At 32.5% G+C, this 26,933-nt stretch overlaps 2 protein-coding genes and 1 pseudogene across 2 annotated transcripts; 2 read left to right on the top strand and 1 right to left on the bottom strand.

The window, feature by feature from the left end:
• Nucleotides 1–2,659: 2,659 nt before the first annotated feature.
• Nucleotides 2,660–8,207, bottom strand: LOC133292890 (serine/threonine-protein kinase STN8, chloroplastic-like; annotated as a pseudogene).
• Nucleotides 8,208–10,387: 2,180 nt separating this feature from the next.
• Nucleotides 10,388–14,275, top strand: LOC133292323 (WRKY DNA-binding transcription factor 70-like). The gene is made up of 3 exons (XM_061490728.1): nucleotides 10,388–10,734; nucleotides 12,842–12,946; nucleotides 13,846–14,275. Exons 1-3 carry the CDS (start codon nucleotides 10,388–10,390, stop codon nucleotides 14,273–14,275), a joined length of 882 nt encoding a protein of 293 aa, XP_061346712.1.
• Nucleotides 14,276–23,490: 9,215 nt separating this feature from the next.
• LOC133293284 (zinc finger CCCH domain-containing protein 48-like) lies at nucleotides 23,491–26,201 on the top strand. Its single transcript, XM_061491828.1, has 7 exons — nucleotides 23,491–24,136; nucleotides 24,434–24,619; nucleotides 24,723–24,824; nucleotides 25,000–25,149; nucleotides 25,356–25,535; nucleotides 25,702–25,799; nucleotides 25,894–26,201. The coding sequence occupies exons 1-7, from the start codon at nucleotides 23,831–23,833 to the stop codon at nucleotides 26,036–26,038; spliced, it is 1,167 nt and encodes a 388-aa protein (XP_061347812.1). The 5' UTR covers nucleotides 23,491–23,830; the 3' UTR covers nucleotides 26,039–26,201.
• The last annotated feature ends 732 nt before the right edge of the window (nucleotides 26,202–26,933 follow it).

Raw genomic sequence — 26,933 nt, 5'->3', positions numbered from 1 at the left:
ACTTAAAATCGTTTCCAATATAAAATCCCGATTTAGACATTTACTGAAGTCCCGATTTTAAGATTTAAATTCCGATTTTAACTATTGGAATGATGTTAAGCAAGTTAGAAAAATTGTTGAATATAACATTGCTGATGTTTTATCCGAAGATGAATGGATTGTGGAAAATGAAGGAACTTTATCTCATGATGAAAGTTTAGATGAAGACAATTTTGAATGATGTAGTTGAAGATCACGTGGAACAAAATGTCTTTGATGATAATAACTTGAATGATTTATTAGCTTAGACCCTTAGAGTGTGACAATTGTATGCAAATGTATAAGGATGGTGGCAAGTAGTCTATTTTTCTTAAAATTTTTTTTATACATAAGCATATGTATATAAAAATTTAATTTTAGAGTGCAGGTAAAATCTACGATTTGTATTACGATTTTACGATTTACGATTTTAGGTAAAATCCCGATTTTGACTACCTTGCTCCAGCCTATTTAAATGCCTGGTTGCGACCCAACTAAAGCCTTTTATGGGATTTTCACCTAAAGTTAGGGTTCCTACACATATTTAATCTAATTTTTAGAGGAAACACATAATTCTTGGGCATAAGAGAAGAGAGGAGAGGCAAAGGAGCTCTGTTCTAAAGCGGAGAAGGCGGAGGAACAGTCAAGACTTCGCCGTGGAGACTGGTTACCTCGTTCTTTATGCTTTTATTTAGTTTCTTGTTTATCTCTTGTTCTTGTTTCTTTGACAATGCTATGCTAAATTTCTTTATGTAGTTAGGGTTAGATGGAACCAATGGATTCCTAATTTTATTCATTCCTTTCTTGTAATTTGATATTCAACTCTATGTTATGCAATTAATCTATTTCCCCACAACTAGCTTTGTTTATGAACTGATCACTAATAGATAAACATATGAATCTTACATGTCAATAGGAATGTTGGTGTCATGATTCCGATTGATTAATTGCTAAGGTTTGTATGATCTAGGCATAGACTTATGAATCTCATGACTTTACGATTCTTGTTCTTAATGCTTGCTCTAGGAGAGATCACTAAGAGATTATGATCTTGAATAGAGTAAAGAATTAAATTCCCAAGGTATTAAGATTTAATTAATTTACCAAGGATAAATTTATCTGCAAAAGATCCTCGCTATAATTCAACATATAGAGACAACCTTATAAACATTGTGTACAAGACCATCCTAAACAGCATACGGGGAAGGTAGCCAATTATTGTTATAAAACAGCATGTCAATAGTGTCTTTAATCTATATGTTCTGATATATGTGGGGCAATTGGTAAAATAAGCTAGGACTTAAGGAGTGAAGTACTATTGTTATTTTATTGATAATAGCTTGTTTGAAAACCATTTGGTACAAGAACACTACTCAAATGACAGTTCCATATGAAATTGAATGCATAATCTCATTTGGATGGAAGTTTCATCTAATAAGTAAGACACCAGAAATCACAAGGTCAATAATTTGCTGCTCCCCTTAGCTCTATATCTTGTTTCAAGGCATAGACCCCGAAGTTATGTTATTACATGAGAGGTCCTGCCAATCTTCGAGAATTCACCTCTTGTAGAAAGAAACCATGAGAGAAGACTGATTAAGCTTTTAGAACCACTATGTGCTCCTGCTAGAGGTTGTTGTCATATAGATTGCACAAAAGATATAAATATATACGGCAGTAATACTTTTTCCTTTTGTAAGATATAACTCTCCTCAGGCTTACTATAAGCCTGAACTTGTGTACAAAATCTTCCCCCTGATTTAAACATAGGAAGGAAAACCCAAACAGAGAAAAAATGGAACAAAATCTTATAGTGATGGTTGTCAATTCATAAGTTAGGTGGGCATTTTGCGGAACACCTTTGAATTCAAATGTACTCCTCCTGATGGAAATAAATATTTTGCAATAACATTAACCACAGAGAGCTTCAATCAAAAGTGCTATGTTTCTTACGCAACAAAAGAACATATGATAAATTGGTAAACCATCTTGACATTTCATCAGTAGTCCAAGGCCAATAAAAACCTGTTTTCTTAATTGAGAGACTGCCTTCTGCATCAACCAGCAGATTTTAACTCATGTTGAAATGCAAAAGAGAGTGCATATAAATTGCAAGTTCTTCACATTAATGATTTTCTTTTATCCTGTTTAATAAAGTCAAATAGAAAGCACAGTTTTGATATCCAAATTTTAAATTTATGTTGCTTAGTTTCTTGTCATGGAAACAGTAAGATAACTCTAGATAAATTTCAGAAGCCAACATGGACAGCAGCAAGAGGAAACAAAAAAGTTCTGTTCAATCTTAACTATATAAATCTGACAGAGTAACCTTAACTATGCTTCCTTTACTAAAGCAACAACAATATCACCAATAGAAGCATATCTTCTATTACTAGCTCCTATAATTCGAATACACATCAATTCACGGGCTCCACTATTATCCGTTTCATTCAAACGGGTTTGAGGTTGAATCATATAATTTTTTGGTTTGTTAATTCAAGAGAAAAAAAAAATATTTAAAGGGTTGATGAAATATATTACTATGGTTCGAGAGAAAGTAAGAGTATTTACTCGGACACTACAGTGGAAGTGTGTTGAATCAAGAGTAGACAGTAAGCGTCTTTATTATGGACGTTTTATTCTATCTCCACTTATGAGTTGGGATTAAAAAAATTAAAAGAATCAGAAAAGGGGATGATTTGCTTAATTTCGAAAGGACTGCAGCTGCCTGATGATGTCTCAAAGCAGCAGCAGCAGCAGATAAACTTTCTCTTCTAAGGGAACCACTCTCAGAGATATGCTTCGTTGCTAAGTCCCACCCTCTACCAGTTTCACCATCAAGAATCTGGAAGTCTTGCCTGAGGCGAGTATATTCCCTCCATTTTTTCACATCATATCGACGGGTTTTTATTTCCAAATTGAAAATTTTCAAAGCAGAAGGAGACCTTAAGGTCGGTATTGCCATTTGAAGGAGTACAATCCCAGCCTAATACATATCAAATAGATCAGGGCTGTTTAACTGCAACAATAATCACATAACTCCACTTAAGCACTTCCTATGCAAAAGGAGAGTGGTTAATAATTCACTCAATATATGATTTAACACATTAACCGCTCATTTAGTTAATGTTCCTAAATTAGAAATGTCATAACTATGAGCTCCTAAATAGTAATTCACCAAAGAATTCTACTGTCGTCTGTGAATAGATCTTAGCCAATATACTGCCTTAACTAAAAAATAAAAATAAATCACTCCCCGTTAAACCCGACTAGCGAGTGTGGGTTGGAGGTAATCTTGTACACAGCCTCACTCTTTCATAATTGTAAAAAAGTTGTTTCCTCGATTCGAACCGCTCCGGTTCGCCCCCTTCAATATAATGCCTTAACTAATCTGATAAAAATTTAGAACTATACTTTTCACTAAAACTGATTACCCTGCAGAAGAACTATAACTTTGACGACATAAATTGGGTATGAGTAATAAAACCTGCCAAAGGATTGGTGAAAGGAAAGCAGGAATTGGCTCTGGTGGAGGACTTGGTGTTTCTTCTGGAAGTACATATAATTCTGGGGGCAGTAGTCACGATCCAAAAGGGTACCGTTGGGAACATAATTATTTCCAATCCACAAGTCTGTTGCTGCACCAAAATCAATGAGTTTAATCTGCCCCTGTTTAGTAATTGTTAGAGAAGTATATAAACTATTGATGCATCTTCACTTAATAACTTAAATTTTTGTGTTGAATTGATTCTTTACATATCAGAGTTTCACTGACTACGAGCCCACCTTCTAGTGGAATTAAATAAAGTATAAGATAAACTAAAAATTAGGACCGTACAATATCCATGCTTCAAGTCCAAAGAGGTGAAGGAATATGTTAGAAAATAATATAAAACTTTAAAAAAGACTAAGACCTTTCCCTAACGTCTTAAAGTTTTGGATTAAATTGGCTCTGTACAATGCTAAGTTGGCTGGCTTTACATCCCTGTGAACAATGCCTGTATCATTAATTTTCTTAAGACACCTAATGATCTGGCGCATTATTTGGTTGATGATTAATGCTTTTCGTTTAGAAGAGTCTACATCTTGCAAGACACGTCCAAACATGACAGATTCTAAGTTTGAAGGAAAGTTGCGATCTTTCATGTAGTCAGCAAGTGTACGATATCCCTGTGACATGGACAACCCTTGAAGTTCATGTAAGTAAACGAAGGAATAAACCAAACTAAGATGATAAATTTAATTTTCTACATTTTCAAGATAAGATTTAACACCGCTCATGCAAGATAGTTATCAAACTCCTCACATCACAGTTAAGTATAAGTAGTGCATGCTTAGGTAATCCAAGCCTATTGTTTATGCAGTAGAAATATCAGTGAGAGCACCTCAAACTTCTAAACAAGACATTTTTCCACCATTTGTGAACTGTGAATTTGTTTCATCAGCTACAAAAACTTCCAAGGAACTCAGCACAGGTTTCAGGTGCTGCTCTAGATAGCCTGTAATTAAACCGGTGAAATGTCTTAAATTTTGTATCAGAAGAGTCAAAAGACAGTTATTTTGGGATTATCATTTTAGGTAAAAGAATTTCTTTTCTTTTATGGGAAGGGTTACATTTACAACTTTTTTTTGTTTACAACTCTTACAACCTCAACTCTCGGAAGAACATAGTTGAGGTTGTAAATTACATAATTCAACTTTTTATTGTTTTTAAATTTTTTACTTAAAGCCATTGAAATTTTTTTTTTTTTTTTTTTTTTGATAACAAAGCCATTGAAATTTTAATGAATATCACTTTAACTCTTTGAATATAAAAATATTAAAAATATCATTAATAAACAAAAAATAAATTATAATTAAAAAATCATCCTGATCAAAAATAAAATCCTAAAATATTATATAAATTTGAATATATAAAACAAATATTTTTTTTATTATATAAACTTTTATTATTTATTATATATACATAAAATTATATAATATCCACCTTTAATAATTACATAAAAAATTAAATGAAACATCCATTTTAAATTTGTTAAAAAAAAAAAAGATGCACAGGTTATATGTTATATTTACTATCTTCATGACCTTACTACCACTTTCAACACATTTTCTGTACATTCTTTTTAACACATTCATTCAATAATATATAGAGAATGTAATATAAAATGGGATCAGGTTGTCTATGAGACTCTAATGAAACTCTTCTCTGCAATAAAGAATTGATTTGAATTACTTATAAGAACTACATTAAACTCTTCTCTGCAATAAAGAATTGATTTGAATTACTTACAAGAACTACATTAAACTCATCCAATAATAAAAAAATATATCAAAGAATGTATTACTAATATTTCTTGTCATTACAATAGGTTAGGAATAAATGCTGACAGAAACAAATTACTCTGCAAATGGAATTGGATGCAAGATAGTCCGATTTGTGAGTGCAGTCCTCCACATTGCTGCTCTAGTTATTATTCAAAACATTCTTCTTATTTTTTCAATTTCTATCTATCGGTTGATTAATTACTCAGTTGGTCTGATTTGAACTGAACAAGACCACACAGAGGATAAAATTCTCCCTACTAAGTTTCCATGAAAAAAAAAACATTCTAAATATGTTGCCAACTAAGGTATAAATAGCTATGTAACATCATCATCAATCATCTTAGGCCATGGTTCACGTGCATCATAACCGGTATCTACGGCATGTGTCATTATTCCAACAATTCATATTTCCAAAAAGGATAAAACATTCCCCAACCAATCCTCGAATCGAGTAGCCAAAATTAGTTTATTGAGGAGCTTGACCCATGTGGTATGGCATAAACTATGGTGCACGGACACGGACACGGGACATGACACGATACGACACGCCGACACGTTAATTCTAAAAAATGTCATATTTGGACACGTTGGGACACGTTTTGATATTAAATAAAATTTTTAATATATAATATAATTTATATTTAATACATATAAGAATCCATAATAAGTCATATAACCAATTAAATAATCCCTATTGAAGTTGACTAGTCCATTTAAACTGAACAAAGAATCTTGCACGTAATCTTTTCAAATGAGAATCAAACATGAATAATTGAAGTTTCCAAGTTGAGATTGAAATTAAACCCAACAAGCCGGGTTGCGAAGTTAGAATAATTTCATTCCCAATTTTCAATTTAGCATAATTTCTGTGTATTTGTTTTGGCATCATATTCAATATTTAAATCCCCAAGAAGCAAACCCATTGCACAATTTTATTGCCCTTAAACTTCAGTCCCTCATCCTGCTTAAAAAAACAAACAAACAATTACCATAAGAAGAAAAACATAACAAAGATAACAAAACCTCACGCTTTGTTCGATTTCCTACGCAGGTAACCCATTCAAAAAATTTACATATCAAAATTCAAAAATTACCGAAAAACCACATTTCAACAGATACCTTGTTTGGAATTTGAATAACGAAACCCTAAAGACCAAAGGTTTAAAAACATAGATGAGAGAAACTATCGCAATAAAAAATAAATTAAAATTAAAAAATTACCAGTGAAATGGTGGGCGGCTGGGCGCTAGTGAGAAGATTGTAATCTGCAGAGCAAATTGAAGCAACAAAAATTCGGAGAAGGATCGAAATTGCAGAGAAGAAGATAGCGATAACCTAAGAGCGAGAAACAGAGAGAGAAGGTTGTTTCGGATTATACGATGGGGGGTTTGAAGTAACGAAAAGAAGACACACCACAACGTGTCCCAGACTTTCTGATTTTTTTTTTAAAATTTTTGTATTTTTATAATTGTAATTTTATTTTATTTTTACAAAAAAAATGCAAAACGTGTCCACATACGTTGACCGCGTGTCGGATACGGTCAAATTTGCGTGTCCCACTAGTCAACGTGTCCTAAAAAGTCAACTACGTGTCGGACGCGTGTCCGAACGTGTCCGTGTCGGACACGCATTTTTTCTCAAAAAAAAGCGTGTCCGTGTTTCTTAGGGCATAAACAAGTACCAAGCAGCATTTTAAATCTTGGATCGGTTATTGAAGTATTAAGTCATTGGATTATTGATTCAATCGGGTTCAACCGTATTTACTCTTCACATGTTAAAAAAATATAAACATATTATTTATATTAAAAAATTCACATAAGAAAATTACCAATAAGCTTCAAAAAATAAATTGGTTATCAATTATAGTAAATATTATATACTTCTAGGCTTCTAGCTCAAGCCATATCCTAACTTTGGATTAAAATTGCAATGTAAGCTAAATGCACCTTTTGTGCCTTGACACAACACAGATAAACTAAATCATGATAACAAATAGTAGGCATGAAATACACACTAAAGAGAAAATTTCTACCGTTAAGATAAGACCATCAATGGTTATCCCCACTTAAGTTCTTTAGATCATTATAAGATACAAATAAATTATAAAAAGAACTGCAATAATCCAAAATACCTTCTTATTTTCGTATCATATTTACCACAAAATATGAACATGATTTAATTCAAGAGTTCATAGCAATCAAAAAAAAATTATAAAAAGAAAAGGGGTCAACCGGTCTAACTAGGGTCAACTAGGTCACCGAGTCATCAAGTCTCGGCCGGGTCAATCGGTCCAAACTGAGTTGACTGCAAAATCGATACAAATGACTGCTCGGACCCGAGCCAATTTTTAAAACACTGGTATGAAGCGCTTGTATGAAATAAAATATCATTAATAAAGAAATGCTTAATGTCCCAAAATTAGGATTCATTCTACCGAGCGTTTATGGGAGCAGTTAATTTTCACTACTTAGCCGTTGCTCTTTTTCCCTTCATAACCTATTTTCCTTTTCCTTTAGGAAAGTGATCTTTGGTTATTTTAGAATGTTTAGGAAAGTGAGGATGAGATTCTAAAAATATCATATTTTGGAAAATTTTCTCGAAAAAATGATTTTTTCAAAAAAAAAATTTAGTGTAATTTGTGGAACAAAATCCCACCTAAAGAGTGGTAATTTTTCGATTCCCATGAGTTCGGAAAATCACACAATATTTTGTTAACAAAAATACCCTCCATCGTTTTCATCCTTGACTATGTTTTCTCTTACCCAGACCACCTGGTTCTTATCTACACCGTGAAGCCAATGCCACATATCCATCTTCTTCGTCAACCACCTACACCACCCATCGTCCAAAATAACCATCATCGTTATCCACCATTTTGTTTTGTTTCCTTTTTTTACTTTCTTCTCAATTTTCGGTTGTTGAAAATTTTAGCAAAAAATAAAATAAACAAATAAAATAATAAAATCACTCTTTGCAGGTTGTTCAATCTATGGAGTGATTTTGAGGTTTGCTGAGAGATGAAGAACGATTGTCTATTTTCGATGAATTCGAATCTTGATATATTTTCTTTCAATCCCTTTGTGTTTAATAATTTTTTGGGATCTAATTTACTGCTCGTGTCAAGAATTGTGGTGCGATGTTGTTGTGGTTCTCTAGTGCGAGTTCGAATGTGACTCGGGACATAGCACATTCTTTAAATGGTCCCCTTCTTAGATCTGAAAACCAATTAGAACGACAATGGAGTTAGAGGCAGTGTGTTTGAACAATGAACGGTGTTGAAGATAAGAATAAAGGTGAAGTTTTTTTTATAAATTACTTCACATTTTCATCAATATTTTATAATCAATCAAATATATTATTAGTAAAATTGACTAAATATTTCTGAGAATATTTTGGTTACCAAACAATTTTTTGATAAGATTTTTAGAAAATTTATTTTTTCATTATATTTTCAAAAATCGTGATTTTTGGATAATTTTTTTTTTTACTCTATTAAACGCCACTTAATCCTAGTGGTCCATTTAGATCTGTGATTCATTGGTGAAAAAATTAGTTCGATTGAAATAGCATATTATAAAGATTTCGTAAAAGGGATAAGTTTTAATCCTTGTTTATAATAACAATATATCAGTATCTATACAACAACATATTAATAGAATATTACAAGACAACTGTCACAAAGTATATATGAGCGGACAACTTGAGTTCTACTTTTATTTAGAATAACATCCACTTACAATGAACCGAACCCATTCTTTGGCAGTCAAAGTACTCACGGAGTATCTCAAAAAAAAAAAAAAAAAAATTAACATGTTTCAGGTCCATCATTTATTCAGTGGTCTTTTTGTATAAATGAAAATTTTCCTTTCATTTTTATCTTTTTATTTTATTTTTTCCTCCTCTGTTCCTCTTTTTTTTTATTTTTGGGAGGGACCACCATAGTTCCGTCCCACAAAAAATCTTCTCCTAAAAAAAAAAAAGTACTGACGGAGTGATCAAAGTGACAATTCAAAAGAGTGAAGGGTTATTGGTAGTTTAATTCATATGAGAGAATTGAGTAGGTGAAATGAGATTATGTATTTGATTCTTTTTAATATTATTTTTGTAAAAGTTTACAATTTTAATTTCAAAAATCGCGCTGAAGCAATGAATCGATGAAATATTAAAAAAAAAGGATTTGGATGTTTGTCACATTTAAACGTGGAACAGTGTTAGTATTTGACAAATTTTTTATTCCAAATATCACGTGAATAATAATTTTTACTAAACTGTCACATGTCAAAGTTCGTTACCACTAATAACAAATTTCTTCGTCAATAATTTCACACGTAATACACTTTCGTATAAAAAGTTAACGTGTCATGAAATTATTAGAAACCTACCAATAATAACAAACTTTGATAGGTGACGCCTGATAAAAAATATTATTGACCTAATATTTGAATAAAAAATTTACCCAACATTAACATTTTGATCGATGTTTCTTTAAAAACGTGCTAACAAGCAACGTAAAAAATGTAATAATAATATTACAAGGATAACATGGGGTGCCTCGTACCTCCAATCACCCTATCTGTCACTTGTCTTAACGTGCATATGCATATCCCGAATTACCCTCATTCTATTTGACAAAACATTGCCTCCTCTCACACTCCCAATCCCAAGATGCAAAACCGAAGGGTATTATTGTCTTCAAGATGGTTGTGTTCTCAGCATGAAGTAAGCCCTATGAGTTCATCCGCCATTCCCATGAAAACAAACACACTACTTCTCTGACCACTCTCTTGACCCATCCAATCAGAGAAAATCCATTTCCTTATGTTGATTATTTTCATTGGCTGTGTTCTTCACGTAACACTTAGGCACGTGAAACTAAACCAGTCAATTTCTGCTGCGGAAGTTTTGTCAATATCCACAGAAGTACAACAACTTTTAAAAATTGCAACTGGGGAAAGTGCTATCTTCATTAAAAGGGCATTGTCTCTCACTCAGTTTCTCCTCAAATATGGAAAGTGTGAACACTTCCAAAAAGGTTGTAATAATGGAAAATCAATCTACAAACGGCAAAAAGGCAATAGAAGAAGAGTTAATAAGAGGGCGTGACATGGCAAACGAGTTAGTTGAAGTACTTGCAAACGAGGCCGAATGGTCGAAGTTAGTGTTACCAGTTGCTGAAGATCTTGTTCGCAATGTAATGAGATCATTCACAAATACCCTTTTGCTCTTGAACACCAACCATGGTGACTTCAATGAGGTGGCGGCGCCTATCACTATTGGTGATTTCTCTTTCTCCACTGCCAATTTCCAAAAGCTGAAGGATATGGATGAAACTTGCAACAGTATCAAAACTCCCAACACCAAAAGTCGAAGAGGGTGCTACAAGAGAAAGTAAGAATTATTATTCGTGCCTTCCTAGCAAATTATTATTGTTATGGATTATGGATCCTGTAATTTTCTTCAAGAATATGACGTTGTGCATTCGGCAGAGCAGAAAATTTTTTTATCGAAAAAATAAATTTCAGAAATATTGTTGAAATTTTTTTTGGATAAATTACTAAAAGATGTTTGGTAGATTAAATCTTTTTTGAGAATGTTGAGTTAAATTTATTGATATTATGTGTTATTTTTTCACTACAAGGGAGAAAAATAATTTCACCCTTCAATTATAATTTTTTCCAACTATTTTATATGGAAAAGCAAACGATGGAAAAAATATTTTCTCAGCCATATTTTGACTTTACCTTCTATTAAACATTGACAAATAATTTTCTTTAATCATTTTTCTATTAGAAAAATATTTTTTACCTTCTATCAAACATCCGTAGAGAAATTTTTTTGTAAATCAATCATTATTGTAAAGGGATCTGCCAATCATCCACAAAAATAATATTTTTATTATAAAATAAAATTCTTTCAAATAAAAGCTGAGCGACAGTCGTAAATCCATTTAAACTACTGGCTCTATTAACTTGTGCCTGCTAAGAGTATCTCGTGATTAGAGTCGGCAAAATGGACTCGACGGTTTGGGTCAACTTGTTCCATCAATTAAATGGGGTGCGTCGGACTTATTTTTTGACTGTTGATGGCAGCATAGGCATATGTGAAATAGATTTGGACTGGTGGCTTAACCCGTCAAACAGAAAATGGCGGACTGACTTATTTTTTGGGAATGCGCCACCCACTTTGTCATCTCTTGTTGTGACCGCTTTTTTTTAATATATATATTTTTTAATTAATTTTCTTTAATACTATTATATTAATAATCTCAAGTAACACTGAGATGAGAGAAAAATACTCACGGTTATTTGAGATTGTTATTTAACGATATAGAGAAAAGTATATAAAGTAAATATGAAAAAGTGTAGTCATAATATCCGTATTTATCATGTTTTTAAGAAAAATAAAAAATCCAAAAGTTATTTCTTAATAAATTCAAATTTAATTTTATATCTGTTTTAACTCTCGTTCATCAAGCATTTTTTATGTCATTTTTTAAATAACTTAATACTTTAGTTATGCTGAATTTTCCGTTCAAAGATCTTGAAATGATGCTTAATCGATCCTTCGTTGATATTTTACTTGTCAGTATCACTTTTTTTTTTGGTACATTTTGTCAGTATCACTTTAAATCCTCATAGACTTGACATGCTTTAATATTAGAATGAAATAATTTGCTCTTTTCTTAATCTTTAAACATCTTTAAAAAAAAAAATTGGCATCTTTAATTTTAATAAAACTTGATTTTTGTCTCCAAGCTTTTCAATTATTGTAATTTATATAGTCCCCAGTCCCCACCTTTACAGGTACATTCAATTTAATCCTTATATGGCTCATATTTGCAATTAAATCCCAAAGCTTTCCTTTTTAAATATGGGATTTTGATCTATCATGTCACATGACACAAAAAAATTTCTTACACACACAACATTTTGTAGGATCTGTACTTTTTGAAGCAAAAAAAAAAAAACTAAAGTACGCAAATCGAATCTCTATAATATTACACAATTACTTTTCCTATAACATAACTCTTATAAACCCCTTTAAATATTGTTATAAAAAACTAATTCCTTTTGATGACGTATATCATTAGGCCATAGGGTAATAAATAAAATATATTTTGTATTAATCTTGATTAAGTCATCCAAATTATTTAATTAAAAAAGAAAATATTAAATACTTTTATGCTTTATTAAATTTCATCCCTTGATATTCTTTGGCATAGTCAAAAGAATCATGTTATTTCATCCCGTATAATGAACCAAACCGAATCGCTTTAGCCAATTGCTGTCTTAAACTGCATCTTGGCTAAGTCCATTATATAAAAATAAATTACCATTATCACATAATTATTGGATTAATTTTGATTTATCGTTAATGATTTCAAAAATATTTTAGTTAATTGATTATTGGATTAGTTGTGAAAATATTTAAATAAGAATCTATATATATATATATATATATATATATATATAATTGGTATTTTTGTCTTCATAAGATCAATTGCGCCAACTTGGGAGGAGGACACCTCAATTCTGATTGAAGATGGCCATGGGTGGAGAAAGTATGGACAAAAAATGACAATGAATGCCAAATACCTCAGGTATTCTTCCATTTGAAATTCCCCATCTTCATATATATATATATATATATATATATATATATATATTTACAACCTACCACCAAAAATCTGTCTCTTTGGTAAGGATAGTGACATGAGGTCACTAGTGATGATGTAGAAAATTTTAACGGTTCATAGATGAATCAATGGTTACGGAGAATATACTAAGGCTTGTTTGGTGTGACGTATAAGGTATGATAGTATAAGTTTATACTATACGTTATGACATTTTCAGTTGTTTGGTGAGACTATCGTATAGTATAAGCTTATACAGCATAATCTCTTAATACATCAAAATAATGTATAACTTAATCCGGCCTAAGGGTGAAGGATAAGGCCTGATAAGATATTGATGTATTAACATCGTTGACCAATGTAATTCTAAAAATTTAATATATTATTTTAATATTAATCTTTTAAAATAAAAATTAATTTTTCAATATATTAATTTTTAAAATATTGAATATTTTTATTTTTATAAAAATTAATTTATATTTTGGACACACTAATCAATAAATTTTTATAAAAATTAATATCATATATTTTTTGAAGAATTATATAAATTATTTATTAAAAATATTTATTTTTATCATATATAATATTATACAGTGCATTACCAAATACTAGATGATATTATATTTACAATATATTATTTTATACAATACTGTGTCAAACGCTGGATAGTATTAAAATTCAATCAGGCCTTATACTATCAAGTCTTATACTATCAGGTCTTATCTTATACTATGCACCAAACATGCCCTAAAATAAAAAGTGATTCGTTAATTTATCTATGAACTCATATCAAATGAGATAATCATTCCAATATGTGTCTCTCTCTTATGAATGATGAATCCAATATGATTGAAATATGTTTGCAGGAGCTACTACAGGTGTACTCACAAGTACGATGAGGGTTGCGAAGCAATCAAACATGTTCAGAGAATTCAAGAAGACCCTCCGTTGTACCGGACAACGTATTATGGCTATCACACTTGCAAAAGCCCTTTGAATCCCGAGATAATTTTGGAACCTTTGTCTTCCTCTGTCTCTTCTACATTACTTAGCTTTAATAACAACCTTCCAAGCAAACAAGAACAACCTTTTTCATCGCCATTTTTTGCATCAAAGAAACAGAAGCCAACGGAAGTGGTTCACTATGACCATATTGCTCAAAACCAATTGTCCTCCTCAGAAGACCTCCTATTATGCGATTATGAAATTTATTTCGATTATTCGAGGCATGTCACTATGCTATCATCGACCGAATCTGTTGAATTTGACAATTTTTATGAGCAGTTTGGATTTTGATGGCTAGGTATATTTTTTTATTTAATTACTGTTCTATACCCATGTCATGAACTCCTTTTCCCCTTTGTCAAAATAAGCAAAATGGGCCTTATCCACCTTAAGGTAAAACCAATTTATAAATAAAGGGTTCAACCTTATCCGTATGATTTCGGAAACCCTAATCCTTACTTGTCATTGTTGGCACATAGTGATCTACCATTACTTGCAATTAACTGTCTCCTTCATAAACATTGTTAATGCTCATATCCCACATCAACCAGCTTTGATCCTTAGGATCAAACATTATTTACAATTTTATTTCTGAACATGGCATTGAAGTTTGGCTTCATCTTTACCATCCTTACAACCAACTTAATCACCGTTGATTTTCATCAATCTAACAGTTATATTTTATTGGAAATTATTGAGTTATACTTATTAATTAATTATTAATTCTTACTAAATTATAACTATTAAATTGACAGAAATCAACGATTTTTAGATTGGTTGTAAATGTGATAAATATTTTTTGTGATAAGTATATTATGCCCATATATATATATAAGTTTCATAAGTAAGATCTTTTTAGCTTATATTGTAACACAAAGCCTGTGATTGACTGAAAATACACCACCCAATTTTTATTTTTTGACTAAGGCTAGCTGCTGACTTTATATTATTAAGTACTTCTAAATGAAAAATAAAATCACGTAATATTCATTGTTATTGAATTCTATATATATCACAATAAAAAATAATTACTATTATAAAATTTTGTTTTCAGAATCATGTTAGGTTTTTAACATAAAATTGAAAAGGATAAAATTTAAAAATTATTGTGAAAAAGTGTATAATTCATATACGTATGTGTTTCACACTTATAAATAATATATTTTTACTAAAAATGGGAAAAATATTTCTCCGATAACTTGAGATAAGTTTATCTCCGGCTACCCCAAAAATACATCATTTTATTTATTTATTTTCTTATATTAATTAATTCACCTTTGAATGGTTATGATTCCCTTTTTCTCTCTCTTCCTTCATTACCATTGATCAATCTTTGTACGGTTATGATTTAGTAGTCAGAAATAAAATTATCTCAAGCAACTTGAGAAACGATAAGTCTATATATATATATATATATATTATTAAAAAAAGTTTTTACTATATTTTCCTCTTTTGGTATTACTTGTTGAGTCATCTATCTCGATAATTACTTCTAACTAACGGCGTGAGAAAATTATAGAAACTTTTTTTTTTTTTTGATAAAAAGGAATTATAGAAACTTTATGATTTACTTTAAAAACGACACAAAAGATAAGTAAATTATAGCATCTATAATGTTGCATAAGATAAGTAAATTTTTTACACACACAAAAGAAGTGTGAGTCTCATTTCTATTTTTCTCTCTCCTCTTACCTGTGAGTCTCACTTATAATTTTGTTTCTACTAATAAGATAGCTTTTTTTCTATGGCAGAAGAAAATTATTTTCCATAGAATAATATTATGTTTATCTTTTATGTTTTTACTTACCAGCGAAATCATATTATGTTTACGGGAAATGATAGTCTCATGTTGCATAAAAAATTTATCTTATGCTATACACTCATAGAATTTCGTGTAAATTTTTTCTTTTCTTTTTTTTTTTATTTTAAATTGTGGATCCTATATATTTGTGTCACTCACATGAGAGTACTATCTCATGTAACATGAGATTAATAAATCTATTTGTTTATACGTGTCTTTATAAACAAAATAATTGAAAGGCAGCTAAGTCACTAGCTACTATAAAAGGCTAGTTAGAGTTTACCGGGAAAAAAAAAATAAAAAAATAAAAGGCTAGTTAGAGGTAGGCAAAAAAATTATTCAGGATTTGTTGATACTATTCAAATGTGCGACTATTAATATATATAAGTATGTAAATATCATTAAAATAATATTGTCATATTAAATTATAAAGATATATTTATCAATACATATCCAACTAGATTTTTCTAAACTGTAAGAGTATAAAAATATTATTCTTGCAGTTGAACAACAAAACTATGCATGGTCTTCGATTTTGATACAATATTTTGCATTAAAAGTACCAAACATATTGACACAAATAATAAACAATATTTAAATCCCAAACGTTAGTCTGCATGTCCAAATCCATTCTAATTAACTTGTCAATAGTAAAAAATATACATTGCAGCAACCACACCCTTGACCGTCTACATTGATGTCGCTTTCATGAATGGATCACCAACTTGCTAGTAATTAATTGCCAAGTGCGGCGTTATTTGACTTTTTCTCTTTAAGCTCTGGTGTCTTTATCTTCTTGGAACCGAACTTATTACTACTATCTTTATTAGTTGGCTCGATAAATAAAATCACAATGATTAAGGTGGTTTTTCTATTAAAAAAAACAGATTCCTCAACTAAAAAGTTATCTGCAAACTTTTACAAAAATTTATATGGCTCTCTGGATATAATTATGGGAAGCAATATTCTAACAATTAATTAGTGTTATTATCAATATTATTATTAATTAATTTCGCCGTTAGATCGATTATGTTGATCTAATGATTATATTTATTTTTATCTTTGTATAGTTATGATTCCTCATATTTAATACTTTATATTTATTTTCACCTTTATATTGATTATGATTTCTCATATTTAATGTGAAAACATTAAATATCAGGAATCATAACCATACAAAGATGAAAATAAATATAACCGTTCGATCAACATATTCGATCTAACGGTAAATTGATTGGTAGTAACTAGGGGTGCTAAACGAATCAGGGGCCTTTGCCTCGGCTCGTGAAGGCCTGAGCTTACATGTCTAAAATTATTTGTTAGAACCAGGCTTGAACTTGTATAAAAGCTCGTTTAATAAAAAGGCAACATGCTCTAATTGAAAAGCTCGGGCTTATAAGAGCCTCTCATGATGTCCTAGTATATTAATTTTTATTTTATCTTTTTTATACTGCTTGTAATAGCCCTCTCTTTCTTCTCAATCCATTTTGCCCCATTTTATTGGTTAAACAGATTTTTTGAATGATTTTGTTCTATATTATACTGTTTTGGATATACAATGAATTTATGAATATTTATGTAATTACTAGTCCTGTTGATTGTATATTCCGTTTAAAAAAAAATTGGTGTCTTGTTTTTTTAAAATAGGCTAAACCAGGCTTTATTTTTTGTAAATGAGTCAGGTCACAGGCCAATAATTACATTTATAACAGGTAACAGGCTTGGTCAAGCTGACACATTTAAACATAGGCTTAACTTCTTAAGACCAAAGCTCGACTCAGTTCGGCCTGTTAACACCCCTAGTAATAACATTGGTAGTAACTCTAATTGTTGTTACAATATCTTACCCCTATAATTATATGAAAATGATATTTCTCATGTTGTATGAGATAATTTTATATCGTACACATATATAAAAGTGTGTGAAATCATGTGAAAAAAAAAAGAAAAAAAGAAAATATTAGTCCCAGAAACTTTTGTGTGTATAGGAGATAGAAATAGTAATCCCTAATATATAATAAAGTATACCTGCTAATTATATCCTTTGTCATTGTTAATTATATCCTGTGTCATTTTCAAATACATAATGACTATATATGCCTTGGTCCAATGCAGCATACAAGTATACACCATTTATTCTATGGGGTAACCTTGCTGATCTGCTTGATTAACATGCTTACTGAATTTGTGAATGAAATCAATTTCACAAATTAAAAAACAAATATAGATTGAAATGAGGAAATCTCGTCAATAGTGTTCCGCATGTTCTGTATGGAACAAGAGTTGATAGGAAAGTGATCAGAACTCTATGTACTACGAGTGAGCACGAGGTCACTTGCACAGTGAGGTAAAGGTGGACCTACATGGTTTTCTACGTGTGCAAGCACAAACACAAAAAAATTTCATTTGAAATAGCTTAAAGAATAAAGTATTTTTTTGGTTCTTAACAAAAGTTATGGAGTCTATTTTAATCCTTTAGAAAAAAAGGATTTAACTTGTGATTTCTTTGAAATTTAAAATAGAAACAATTAGTCAAAATTGTGATTTCTCTGAAATCCAAAGAAGACTCACGTTAGTCCCTCAAAAAATTTAACATGAATCTATTTTGAATTACAAATGAATCACAAGTCAACCTTTTATTTTTAAGGGATTTAATTGGGGCCAGTGATATTTGTTAAGTGTCCAAAAAATACTTTACTTTATCTTGAAATAGCATTTACAAAAAATGAGATATAAGTGAAATAATAAAGCTTGATAAATATGAATAATTTTCTTTTCTCTTTTTGTTTATATTCTTTTATTTTTTAAATGTATTTAAAAATTTCTTTAAATTTTTTTTTCGGGAACTCCATTAAGTATGCAAATATAAATAATATTTTTTGAATCCTGCAACGAGAGAATAGTGTTCTCAGGCAAATGCAAATTTTAGGGGAAGAGGGGTGAATGAGTTGATCTGTGTGTGATCCCTAAGATATATCGGGGGTAGGGGTGGTAAACAAACCAGGGGCCTTTGGCTCGGCTCGTGAAGGCCGGAACCTACATGTCTGAAATTGGTTATTGGAACCAGGCTTGGACTTATATAAAAGCTAGTTTAATAAAAAGGTCTGAGGCTCCGATTCAAAAGCTCGGCCTTAGAGCCTCTCAGGCCGACCTAGTATATTAATTTTTATTTTTATTTTATATTGTTTATACTACTTGTAATAGTCCTTTCTCTCTCCTCAATCCATTTCACCCCATTTTTTTGGTTAAACAGATTTTTTAAATAATTTTGTTCTATATTATGTTGTTTAGATATACATTGAATTTATGAATATTTATGGAATTACTAGTGGTGTTGATTGTATATTCTGTTTGGATAAATTTTTGTTGTCTTATTTCTTTTTAAACAGGCAAATAGGTCAAACTAGACTTTTATTTTTTGTAAATAAGACAGGTCAATGCCGATAATTATATTCGTAACAGGTAACATGCTAGGTCAGGTTGACACATTTAAACGCAGGCTTAGCCTTTTATGACCAAAGCTCAGCTCGGCTCGGCCCGTTAACACCCCTAATCGGGGGCAACGTGATGGTTGTGTGAGAGTAGTGCGTTCACAGAGTGGTTATGCATGTGAGTGGGCCGGGGATGATATCGCATAAGTTGGGTGCAGATCATGGGAGAGAGAGACTGATGGGAGCAAAGGTCAGGCAAAATCCTACGTGGCTGGCTTGGAGCAACTCCATCTCAGATCTCGTCCATTTGGGCCTAGGCATGTTGGGTTCCAGTCATGGCTAAGTATTGCGCTAAGTTTGAGCACCCCTATTCTCAAGATGACAAGTACTTTATAGTATTTCTCGCGGGAGATGAGGCAAGCACTTCTTCCCAACTTGCGAGTCTCTTTGACGCAGATATCTTAATTAGCTATTGAGAGGTCGTCGATACTCTACCTCATCCCTTCTTTTCAATAGATAACAATTCCAGGATTTGGAGTTCATGCAATGTGAGATCGTGATTATACTCACAAGACAATTTACAATTATTGTGAAAAAGTAAATAATTCAGATGTGTATTTGTTTCACTCTTACAAATATATTCTGAATAAAGGCAAGTAGATATTATATATTTTAATAACGTCAAGTCTTACTTGTAATAATTTTTGCTATTTGCTCAGTGGATTGCATTGTAACTTACCTAAGTCGTGGTTATATATTTTCAGAAAAAAGCAAGAAGATATCCTTTGAATTCACTTATCTGATTTGATTGAGCAAATCTTATTGTGACATGACCAAATTCTGAAGAAATTAAAAAAGTTTAAAACAATAGAGTCACCACAAAGATTTATTTGAAAAAACTCATTTGTTTAGAAAATTGATCTTTGAAAACAGAAATGAATTCCAGCGTCGATTACAAGTACATTTGTCACACTTAGAAGGGTTCAATGGACTACCTCCTTTTTTTCTCCATAACACTTGCAATCTCATTAAAGTCTCCCGCCATTAACTAGGGCTCAACCGTTTTCCATTGCTTTAAATCTTCCCAAAGGGACTGACGAAGATGCTCATTTGGACTAGCATAAACTGAAGTAAAATTAAACTTTTGCATACCTGGGATGCAGAATTGAGAATGGAGAAATTGGTATATTGTCTTACCACATCGACAGACACATGTGAAGACGAGCAAAGCCACCAAATACCACCCACAAATCCTTGAGCCTCTTTTAAGGCATATTTTTCAAACTCAAATTTCTTCAATAACCGCTTGCAATTTAACCCAGAGGTGCGAGTCTCTACAAGAACTAATGGCCGAATCGAGTATTTGACTACTAAAAACTTCAGGTGCCTACCAAGCTCCTTCTTGGCATCCCCTCTCACGTTCCATACAAGGAATGAGCACATCATTGAGACAGAGGAGTAGCAGGCTTGACGTGCGCTGTAGCAATTTGTTACTCAAACGGAGAGACAATTTTTGTTTGTTTGCATCCAAATTGTTCTTTGGATTAATTTTTTCTGTTTTCCTTGGACGGCCAACTAGTCTTGGGGTTGTCCCCACCATTTAACTTGGTTCTTTAATCATGTTTCCACCACGATCACCATCTGTTTAGGCTGCACTCTAATCCATTAATTTAGAGGGGACTAGCAAAGAGCCAATTGGGGTCCCCAAAGCTGTAAAAGCTTTGTACTCTGTGACAGTTGCATCCTCTAGTGTTTCATCCGCAGCTACATGGGTAGCTTCCTCAATCTGATGAATTTCCACCGACTGCTTATCACCCAATACTACTATCCCATCTACTTTGCTTGCACTGGTCCCAGAAGCTGAGGGATTGCTTTGCACATTCTTCTCATGCCCCTATGATTTTTCGTTACCTTTATTTCGATGCTGAACCTCTATCCATTCACCATTGTTAGTCTCCTATTGATCCTAAGGTGTTGTTGCCTAAAGCGAGGACACCCGCTTACTGGCTCCCGTAGACACCACCTAAGCGTAGAGATGCGTCTTGTGCCTATTGCATCTTTAAGAAAGAAAAATAGGCAGTAAGCCTTCGTACTCAATCCTCATCCTTGTACCTTCTATTTTATATTTCAATTGCAAAGGCTCTGTTAGGTTTAATCAACACAGAGACTTGCAAATTCCCCCCGGGCTATATTCATAGCAACTAGATCAACTTTTATGAATCTCCCAATGATGTTTCCTATATATTCAACCAATTACGTCTTGACATATTTTGAGGTGAATTCCGGCAACCTGATCCAAGCGACTACCTTATCCACCGCAGCTTTTGTAGGCTGGAAATTTGGGACCCTGTCTTGAATGCTTAAATAATGGTCTAGGATGTTCCATGGTCCACCGTGCCTAGCTTTTGCCATGTCCTCTTTCAAATCGTACAAGAAAGAAGTTATTCGCTACATCTGTTACCAAAATTCTTCCTTCCTCCGCCCACATGCGTTCCAGCCATCGTTTCATAAAGTCATAAGACACATGTTTTTCCAACAGCTTCACGATTAGTGTATGTTGCCATTGTCGCTAAGCTTTTTGCTTAAACACGTTTGACAGTTTGAAGTTGGCAACTCTGTTGTCGTTTCTGCAGATCTAGATGTCGGGCTCCAACTCATGCTTTGCCACCAATGGTTTTCCAATAATAGAAACACGATCCTCTTCATCAGGAATAATTTCATCCCATTGGTTATGTTGCACCACCTTCACATATGGCCTCTTTTCCGCTACGATCAGATACTTTCCAGCCACATTTGTTGACCACCATCTTTGTCGATTTTCACTCCTTCTCTGCCTTTTATGCTTCCCTAGTTCGCCTCCATGGAGACTGCCGCAAAACCCTAGCAGAGCCTTGGGTTTCCCTTTAATTAATTGTGGAGTTTGTTTGTTTTTTTTTTTCTTCTCTAGAAACTATGGGCCCTAAGTCAAATAAGTTTTTAAAAAAGCTCTTACAATAAAAAGATTTTTTTTTTAACGAAGAAAAAAGTTAAAAGCCAAAAGCTCTTAAGAAGAGCTTTATATATATATATATATATATATATATATATATAAACGAGACTCTTATTCTTCTATCTGGTTTAACTTCAATTATTTTGTTTGATCTATAGGAGACTCGACAAATATTCAAAGAATGTCTAAGTTGTAGAAGTTTATATTCATTTTTTTTCTTCGATAAGGAAGCAGTACCGTGAGGAAAGAGTGAAACGAACCATTGGAGAGTGAAATAGAACATAAAATCATAAGCTTCCAAGTAGCGGGAGGAGCCCAGTCTCGGGCCCTGATCGGGTGGCTTTTGAAAATTGTATTTTTTTTGGGTAAAAATTTCAACTTTATTTTCAAAACTCTTTTCTTGGCTTTTTTTTATGCATTTTTTTTTTGCTTTAGAGTCACATCTACACTATTCAAGTTGTGTATAAATATAAAGATAAAATTGATTCAATTTATATTTTAGTTATAAAAGATTTAGTTTAATCTAAGTAAGAAATTATTTCTAATCTATGTGAATAACAATATAATTCTCTTAACTTTTGAATTCAAATTAATTTTAATATTACTTTTTTCATAATAATAAAAGTTTTTTTTTGGATAATAATCAGAAAAGGAAAAATCAAAAAACAAAAACAACTTGGAAATCATCCTAGGCCAAGCCACACCTACATAATCTCGAAAAAACCCTGACACGGCACCCTGTGTAAGGATGATCAAACTCATACAAAAGACAAATCAAAAGAGTAAAGAAAAGAAGTCATCCAATCAACAATCTCATTTCCCTCCAAATGTATGGGAGATTTTAATCATATAGTCCCACCACATCATGCTCCTAATGCGCTAAATCAACTTAGAGGCTGGGTGATGAGAATTATATCCTTCTCTCTCAAGATGTTGGCAACTAATGAGTTACCTTCAAGCCAAGCGAAAATCAATTTCAAGTCCAAGGATGCAACTCGATACTTCTGCCACAAGAACGTTGCCATAATAAAAGTGTTGGGATTAGGATAGCTTCGCAGATTAAATCAAATCAAGATTGACTCTGATACCTGACTTTTAAATTTAATAACAAGATAATCTTCTCATATATGTGGTTTTATATATTTTTAAATTTAACTATCACTCCCTCATATCAGTCAATAACGCCACAGAAAGCGTTAGATTAGTTATCTATCTTATCTTGAATTAAGATTAGATAAAAGACAGAAACAGAAAGCGTGTTTGCGTCTCTATAAAATGTAAATAATAAGCACTTGACCCTCACCGCCACAGTTCTGAATCCTTTCTTTGTTCTCTGTTCTCTGTTCGATTCCCATTAATCACAGAGTTCGGATTATTCATTCATCACTAAGGTTTGCTTCTTCTTCGCACGCCAATACCTCTTTTTTATGATGGATCATCTGCGACTATCTATTTTAGGGTTTTACGCTCTGAAGTTTGGGGTTTCCGTTTTAGGGTTCCTTTTCATTTATTTATTAGGGTTTTCCGAAGGATTAGCGATACGATAAGTTCGGGGTTTAAGGGATTCGCGATTAACATGGCTGCTGAACAAGATTAAATGTTTGTGTGTGTGTTTTTAGAGTAATATGGATATGAAAGTAGCTAGCATGACTGAAAGAATCAGTGGAAAAACATTGGTTCAAAAGAGAGGAGATGAACAAGTTTCGCTGAGTCTTCTCAGAAGACAAACGAGAAGATCCGTGTGTATAGTTCAAGGACAGTGTATGTTAGAAATAGCGGTGATGGAGGACAGGGGAAAAATGGTTCTGAAGCGTAACAAAACCCCTCCTCAGACTCAGAGACCCTCTATGACTATGAATCGCTTCGATTCATGGTTTCGTGGTGATGGTGATGGGTTTTCCACGTTAGCCAGGCTTCAAGAACACAAGAAGGTACTTTGTTCTAATACCACCTTTTAGTGTTCAATACAACATAATGCATGTATATCCTGATTTGTACAACAAACAACTAGATTAAACTTGATGGCTGAATTAATTTTTGACTATAATTACTATTTAGTAATTAGAATCATAGAGATTTATAATTTAACTATATGTTGTTTAATTTGGGAACTACCAACTGAACCTACTGTTGGGCTGTGTGTTCTTTAAAATTATTCTCACAGTTTCTCATGTAATGCTACAAATTCTTTGGCTTCCTTTTACATAAACTAAATTTTTTCCCTTCAGGTTGTGACTGGTATTGCTCTGCCAGCTGGATCGGACAAATTATTTTCTGGAAGCACTGATGGGACAGTTCGGATTTGGGACTGTCATTCTGGTCAATGTGTTAACGTGATAAATCTTGGTTCTCAAGTCACTTCTTTGATCAGTGAGGGCCCATGGGTCTTTGTTGGTTTGCGAAACTCTGTCAAGGCAAGCTCTAACTTCAGTTCTCAAGCAGTTTCATTGTGTAATCATGTCTTATACATGGGAGCATTGCATGTAAGCTGATTGTGTGGCTGTGCTTATGGTGAAGGCGTGGAATATTCAGACTGCTTCAGAGTTTACTCTAGATGGACCTAAGGGTCAAGTCCTTGCCATGACTGTTGGCAATGATACACTTTTTGCTGGAGCAGAGGTAACTTCCCATACAGTGGCTTATTGTTATTATTTAATACGATTCAGACTTTTTCTTTCTTTCTGTAAATAGTAACTGGATAGATTTGTTTTTTGGTCAGACTTCTCTCTTTCTTTTTGACTGTTCTTTTATGTCATATATCAATTTATGTATCATGTGATGATTTAAATTGTAGGATGGTGTAATTTCTGCATGGAGAGGCAGCTCTGAAACTAGGTCCCCTGTTGAACTGATTGCATCCCTCAGAGGCCACACTAAAGCTGTGGTTTGTCTGACTGTTGGTTGTGAGAGGCTGTACTCAGGGTCCATGGACCATAGCATAAAGGTATGTCTATAGTCTGTCAGTGAGGACTGTCTATTCTTTCTTTCTTTCTTTCTTTTTTTTGTGTGTTTCTTGGTAGATATTTTATATATGTTTTGTCTTTATAAATCTTAGGTGCTGCTGTTTTCCTTTGTTATCCACACAATTGCTTGTTGATTGTTTCTACCGAGGAACTTGTCTGAAAGAATTATGTTACCTTTTTTCTTCAGGTTTGGGACCTGAATACATTAGAGTGCAAAATGACACTCAATGAGCATACTGACGTAGTCACATCCCTTATATGTTGGAACAATTATTTGTTATCAAGTTCCTATGACTGCACAATTAAGGTCTGGGGTGCCACTGAGGAGGGGACTCTGAAAGTGACATATACACACACTGAGGAAAATGTAAGTTGCATAACCTCTATAACATCTGTACATAAATAATTTTTTTATTTTATGTCTAATATCATTTGGTTGAATTTGCATTTGTAGAAGTCAAGCTGATATTTTTGCAATGTTCATGAAGGACTTAGTTGATTCACCCAATAAATATTTTTTATTTTTATTATAGGGTGTTCTTGCACTTTGTGGGATGACTGTTCCAGAAGACAAGCATATACTGTTCTGCTCGTGCAGAGACAATTCAGTTGGCCTGTATGAATTGCCATCGTAAGTGAGCCAAAAACATGCTTTCATTTTGTTCTGCAACTGACTTTGGAATATTTCGGAGTTGAGCAGCCCCTGACCATGTGTACATTTACAGATTTTCAGAAATGGGTCGATTATTTGCAAGAAAAGAAGTTCGGTCTTTGGAGAAAGGTCCAGGTGGGCTTTTGTTCACGGGAGACGGGACTGGTTTGCTGACTGTGTGGAAATGGTTGAATGAGCCAAAGGGGGCATGCTCTTGAGAAATGTCTCCTTTTTCCTGCAACTGCCTACTTGATGCAACTGATATTATGCATCTGCCTCTTAATTACAAATGAGACAGATATTAATGTCTGCCTCATCTGATATTATGCAAGTCATCTAGATTCGAATTTATTTTTCTCTGAAACAGATTTGTATATTACAATGCACATATTCAATGAAAAATTCCAATTCCAATTTTCTCGTTATGTTGCTGTTAGTTCAATCTTACTAGGATATGTTATTGTCTCCTGCTTTGATGAATATATCAAGAAAGAATCTTGTGTAGCTTTTATATTCTCAATTACTATCCTTAAATAGATTGTGGAAAATAAGAGATGGGGTGTTTTTTCCTAATGCACAAAGCGTCATTTTTGTGATATTCTGCAATGCCTCTACCAATAATTACGAGTATTAAATTTTTTTATTATTGTGGAATTGATTTAAAATCTAGTTTCTTATTTTCATAATTATTTGTTTTGAAAACACTCTACAGTTACGTTATCTGTATAAATTCTTTTGGGTCAATAGATTTGAGTGTACTGTAATGTTATAGATTTGCTTTTGTGAGGTTATTTTCAAAGTAAAGAAAGTATGGCTGAGAAGGATTCACTCTCAACAGTAAACAGATTTATCACTAAGTTTTGCCTAAAATGTTAATCATATAGCATATTTTGTCCAATTAACTTTAAACGGTCCATGTTACTGCAGATATATATAACTCAATTTTTTCAGCCAAAGTCTCTTACTTATTCGGGTGGCTGAGGCATATTCCAAGCACTCAAATTGTGACCACATAAAAGCTTTGTCAACATTCCACCATTTACAACCCAAGTCTTAATACCCTTCATTAAGCATGCTTGAACGCGCTTTGAGCAATTATTAATCCACTTACCA

Source organism: Gastrolobium bilobum, unplaced genomic scaffold (assembly GCF_033153095.1).
Source record: "Gastrolobium bilobum isolate Gb01-03AN ecotype WA unplaced genomic scaffold, APGP_CSIRO_Gbil_v1 utg909, whole genome shotgun sequence".
NCBI lineage: Eukaryota > Viridiplantae > Streptophyta > Magnoliopsida > Fabales > Fabaceae > Gastrolobium > Gastrolobium bilobum.
The sequence above is the reverse complement of the archived record's forward strand: the minus strand, read 5'-3'. Positions and strand labels throughout refer to the sequence as shown.

What these genes read in the sequence shown, in the direction of transcription:
- LOC133293284 (XM_061491828.1), top strand. Translation starts at nt 23,831, where the DNA reads ATGGATATGAAAGTAGCTAGCATGACTGAAAGAATCAGTGGAAAAACA. An exon ending in CACTTTTTGCTGGAGCAGAG is followed by an intron (nt 24,825 to 24,999) that starts GTAACTTCCCAT and finishes TTTAAATTGTAG; the next exon opens with GATGGTGTAATTTCTGCATG. An exon ending in CCATGGACCATAGCATAAAG is followed by an intron (nt 25,150 to 25,355) that starts GTATGTCTATAG and finishes TTTTTTCTTCAG; the next exon opens with GTTTGGGACCTGAATACATT.
- LOC133292323 (XM_061490728.1), top strand. Translation starts at nt 10,388, where the DNA reads ATGGAAAATCAATCTACAAACGGCAAAAAGGCAATAGAAGAAGAGTTA. An exon ending in AGAGGGTGCTACAAGAGAAA is followed by an intron (nt 10,735 to 12,841) that starts GTAAGAATTATT and finishes TGTCTTCATAAG; the next exon opens with ATCAATTGCGCCAACTTGGG. An exon ending in ATGAATGCCAAATACCTCAG is followed by an intron (nt 12,947 to 13,845) that starts GTATTCTTCCAT and finishes ATATGTTTGCAG; the next exon opens with GAGCTACTACAGGTGTACTC.